The sequence below is a fragment of the Sphaeroforma arctica genome (genome assembly GCF_001186125.1).
Source record: "Sphaeroforma arctica JP610 unplaced genomic scaffold supercont1.162, whole genome shotgun sequence".
NCBI lineage: Eukaryota > Ichthyosporea > Ichthyophonida > Sphaeroforma > Sphaeroforma arctica.
Genome location: NW_014040396.1, coordinates 100,562 through 106,041, shown reverse-complemented (window position 1 = coordinate 106,041; position 5,480 = coordinate 100,562). Strand labels below are relative to the sequence as shown.

General features: G+C 42.3%; 1 protein-coding gene across 3 annotated transcripts in view; it reads right to left on the bottom strand.

Moving 5' to 3' along the window:
- SARC_03257 (hypothetical protein) overlaps positions 1–5,205 on the bottom strand; it is a 10,707-nt gene extending 5,502 nt beyond the window's left edge. For 2 of the 3 annotated variants that reach the window (XM_014302960.1, XM_014302959.1), the window contains exons 1-6: positions 5,063–5,205; positions 3,366–3,502; positions 2,507–2,625; positions 2,215–2,305; positions 1,412–1,525; positions 640–736 (exon numbers count right to left, since the gene is read on the bottom strand). In XM_014302960.1, the coding sequence (XP_014158435.1) occupies positions 640–736; positions 1,412–1,525; positions 2,215–2,305; positions 2,507–2,625; positions 3,366–3,502; positions 5,063–5,111 (607 nt within the window). In that variant the 5' untranslated portion in view covers positions 5,112–5,205. Of the gene's footprint in view, positions 1–639; positions 737–1,411; positions 1,526–2,214; positions 2,306–2,506; positions 2,626–3,365; positions 3,503–4,812; positions 4,919–5,062 lie in introns of those variants that run through there. The other variant, XM_014302958.1, reaches the window with a different exon arrangement.
- Positions 5,206–5,480: the final 275 nt, after the last annotated feature.

Here is a 5,480-nt window from a genome sequence, read left to right as displayed (position 1 = left end):
TAAATATATATGGATAGATAGATGCAGTATATAAAACGTACATACGCAATTGGGTGTATTTGCTAGCCACTTTGTTTGAAAATGTCCACACATATGTATGTATTCATATGCAGATCAAAGACTTACATGGACAGAACTACATAGGGGGCCGCAAACTGTCTTTGGTTTTTCTTTAGTATCTATAGCTAACATGTAATTGTACCATAGGGGCTCACCTAGTGCTTCATACGTATCTGTCCACATTTTCCGAGAACGCGACCAAACTCAGTACAGGTGCACTTTGTTGTGCATATGCATTTAACGTATATTTGACTAATACCACCACTTTCGTATCTGTCTGGTAGAATGTGTTGTATGTGTTGTATGTGTTGTATGTGTTGTATGTGTTGTATGTGTTGAGGGGTGTGTGTATATGTTCCTTTGGTTACTGAGGCTAGTTCGGGTTCTTCCTACTTCTGTACAGGTAAGACGTTAATTCATTCCACATTGACTATGGGATATCACAACACGAGCCTAATCCCACAAACTAGGAGCGAGTATATTCCTTCAGGGGATATACGGTTTAAGATTTAGGATTTGGAAACCCTAAAACCCTAAAACCCTAAAACCTAGGGTTTAGGGAGTGCAAGTTAAACTCACCCAAAAGCGCACTCCCCCAGGCGAACACCTTCGTGTGCTGTCGGTTATATTCCCGTGAGTGTCCGTCCAGAGATCCTCTTTCGTCATCGCTGCTATCCTTGTGTTGGATTAAATGAACTCGTTAGTAGGTGTGTATGTCTTTATGAGCATGTTATGGACATGGGGATGTAGTTGTTGTGTATGTATTGATGAGCATATTGTGCATATACAGATGTAGTTGTTGTGTATGTATTAATGAATATGTTGTGCATATACAGATGTAGTTGTTGTGTATGTATTTATGAGTATGTTGAGCGTATACAGATGTAGTTGTTGTGTATATATTCATGAGTATGTTGTGCATATACAAATGTAGTTGTTGTGTATGTATTTATGAGTATGTTGTGCATATACAGACGAAGTTGTTGTGTATGTATTTATGAGCATTGTATGTATGCGGATTGTACAGATAGAACGAGAAGAAAAAGTCACTTCAAAACGTAAACGGATCCAGGACACATCACACAGAGACGCGCCCAGGCGACGTATCGAGGACTCGGTGGATCTTTTAACGCACACCCACAAAACTCACACGTTAAACGCATTCCACACCTCTGGGGATAAACCCCTCAGAGCACGCACGCCTGGATGTACCATTGCCACGTGTACATGAAAACTCTCATGACACATTCACATACGCATAAGACCCGAGTACAGGCAGTGAACGCGCTCATGATCTTATCCCGTAAACGTATTCGCTTATATAAATTTGTACTGGTAAGTCCAATCTCACCTCGCCTACCGCTCTGGAGACACCCAACGCCAACGTATGGTACAGGCCAGTAGCACAGTCATTGAAGCGGAATCCGTTTAAACTTGGTACTAGTAGTGGTACACTTTGCTCATCCTGTACATGGGGAGAGTGAGGAATGCGTTATAAACGCAAACAAGTGAAGTTATGAGTATATAAATATATATATAGGGAGATGACAGAAAACAACTATTGCACCACAAATGAAGACAGTGGATGCGCTTGTTGAACCACAAATGAAGACAATAGGTGCAATTTTTGGACCGCAAAATGTCCCAAAATCCGTCTGGTAAGTTCTGCCATAACCTTTGCACGTCTCCTGCCGTAGTCTTGTCGATTGTATACGTTAGTAGGCTGAGGTCGGTGATGACCTATCATTGCGAGTGAGATGCCTCATGTTTGTGATAAGAGAGCCACTGCGCTATGTGGTCACACGGTGTGTGGCCGACATCCGCCAGAACACTTCGGCTTAACCTAATACTATGAACCCTATATACATGTCTTTGCCAAGCATATGTCTGTAGTATAAGCCATGTACAACCATAGCCACACACAGTCATATGATCCACCCATTCACATGCCTAGATACGTGTACAGCCAAAGCCACACACTCAGTCCTATGATCCACCCATTCACATGCCTAGATACATGTACAACCATACCCACACACTCAGCCATATGATCCACCCATTCACATGCCTAGATACATGTACAACCATGCCCACACACTCAGTCCTATGATCCACCCATTCACATGCATGCATGTCTTCACTCTGTCTATCTACCTCATCGTCGTCGTCTTCTGGGCCCCCAAATCCCGTGCTGAAAGAGAAGTGGTCCAATTCCTTGGCTGTCTGGCCATACATATTCGACCCCCTGAGAGAAGAGTGTACACGCATCTGATAGTGTGAGGCTACAATGGATGCTCCCTAAGCCCTTAAACGAAAAATCATTGAATACTTAGTATACGCGATGATACATATATACATACACACACATATATATATATATATATATATATACGCGTGTGATAGGCCATCCCAGCTGTGCGTGTGATAGTGTGTAGTTCTGACTTACCATGACATGAGGACACCATGGCCTGAGCCCTCCTCATCTGCCAACTCTCCGATGGCGACGGTGTGGCTATGCCCCGCACTGACGTTCATCAGAGGTCGGTCTATCATCGACAGCAGCACCTGAGGAGAAGGCAGGTGCAACGAAAGGATTGAGTAGGTATACGACCAACGGACACGATCGAAGTAAGATAAGTAAACTTAAGTAGACTGCGAAGGACTGCAGATTCGCTTAGACCGACAACAGCTGACAAAACGATCTGTATGAATATAGAGTGTGTCACAGGTGGACGTAAAGGCTTTGTGTGTGGATGGCTGGTGTTTAATTGAAGCGTGATCTATCCAGATGATACGTATGCTATATATATAGATACGAACATATGCATGTATGATTGAGTACTAAAATGAAATGTAGGTATGGACATATGCGTGCATGGCTGAGTTTTAAAATGAAATGTAGGTAAGACTGGCTCGTTGTGGATTGGGTATGTAGCTAGGCACACCAAGCTATAACAAGGTCTCCTGGCACATCCTGGTCCCAGTTTCAAATCCACCTTTATTATGTAACAATCGTGTCAAAGTAGGTACAACATTATCATGTGAAGGAAAGTGCGGTACGTTATGTTGTTATGTGAAGTAAAGCAGTACAGTATATCGTTCCCAGCGCACATGCGCTGTACGCGACATCGACAGTGAGTCACGAACCAGCCGGCAAGAGTGTGAACAAACCACACACGGTCCTACACCTACACTCCCTCTAACATAACAAACACACAGCCGTCTCATACACACACATGCAATTTAAATCAAACCCATAACAATCCTACGGACAACACAGCCAATGGTGACTCAGTGTAGTGTACCTGAGGCGTGGTGTAGCCCACACAGTCACCTATGCCCAGCTGACCGTCTGACCCTTGACCCCACACAAGACACACACGATCAGCAGAGTCGAGCCATTCTGGATGGGGTGTGTACATTTCAACTGGCAAGGTATCCTCTGAGAGAAGTGAAGGGAAATGGGCTTATAACAAATACAACAAAGACATATGAAAGACATATGAGGTGTGTACATCTCAACTGGCAAGCTATCTTCTAAGGGAAGTGAAGGGGAATGGACTTATAACAAACACAACAAAGACATATGAAAGACATATGAGGTGTGTACGTCTCAACTGGCAAGCTATCTTCTGAGAGAAGTGAAGGGGAATGGACTTATAACAAACACAACAAAGACATATGAAAGACATATGAGGTGTGTACATCTCAACTGGCAAGCTATCCTCTGAGAGAAGTGAAGGGGTATGGACTCATAACAAATACAACAAAGATATATGAAATTCATATGAGGTGTGTACATCTCAACTGGCAAGCTATCCTCTGTGAGAAGTGAAGGGAAATGGACTTATAACAAACACAACAAAGATATATGAAGACATATGAGATGTGTACATCTCAACTGGCAAGCTATCCTCTGAGAGAAGTGAAGGAGAATGGACTCATAACAAAATACAACAAAGATATATAAAATACATATGAGGTGTGTACGTCTCAACTGGCAAGCTATCTTCTGAGAGAAGTGAAGGAAAATGGACTTATAAAAAACACAATAAAGACATATGAAGGACATATGAGGTGTGTACATCTCAACTGGCAATCTATCCTCAGAGAGAAGTGAATAATAAATACAACAAAGACATATGAAGAAGTTATGTCTTATAAACAAATCCTAAACAAAGACACGTGAATGGGTAAAGTCTGATAATCAATTCAGCACATTGGTCGACGACGTCGCTTTCCACGGAGCTGTCTCGTGCTACTTGGTCTCTGTTGTATTTACTGAAGGGACAGATATGTGTCTAAAGGTCCAAGCAAACACGGACAATATACAAAACCTGAAAACAAGACACATCCACTACCACAGCTACGGTTGGTTTTCCCCGCACGCAACTTACTTTACTACCACCGCACACGTTAAGCCGCACAGATGGCAGTGTTGTATCTCTGAGACATCGAAGGTTTGCCAATATACGAAACCAGACCTCGACATCATATTGCGTGCACGCTGCCACTACTGTATCTTACATACATGTGCATGTACGTGTACATGTACATGTACATATACATGTACGTGTACATGTGCATATACATGTACATACGAAGATGGCAAGCACTTCATATGGCATAGTACAACGCACTACAATTCACATTAACACTAGCGCGCGGCACAGCGGAGTGGACAACTGATGCAAAGTACAGCATGGCACATCCAACGATCACTGACATCGCCAGATGAGAGCAATGACACACCACAGCAGACTACTCAGTCCTGAAGACCCGGAGACAGCCCTCGCAGTGAGTGGCTATCAGAATATCACTCCTTCAGTCGAGTCACGTATATCCGTTTATACATCTGATTCTTATTGGGGGGATATACAACACAGGAGTACGGATCACACATGAGTACGTCTGTATGCAGATAAAGACCAACACAGACGCCCAGTAGCAACCACACGCCTTCACCAAACAGTGCACAGCCTGTCGCAGTTGTTTCGCTCACCTATGTTGTCCTCCTCTGTACCATGGCTACCACCGTCTCCATTGGCCATATAGTCGTTTCTCCGCTCATCCTTGGGGACAATCCGATTCTTGATCCAGGACCATATACATCTGTGGGGTATCTGAATGTGTGTCGAGTTCTGAGGTATGCCCAGTAACAGCAGCACAAGAACGTTTCTCGTTATCAGATATTCGCAACAATTACACATTACATAGTGTGTACATGATTCTACAGAGACACCCCTGCAAAAGAGATCTAGATGATCGCGAGAATAGTATGTCAATAAATATATATATATGTATATATATATATATATATATATATATATATATATATATATATATATATATATATATATATATATATATATATATATATATATATATATATATATATATATATATATATATATATATAT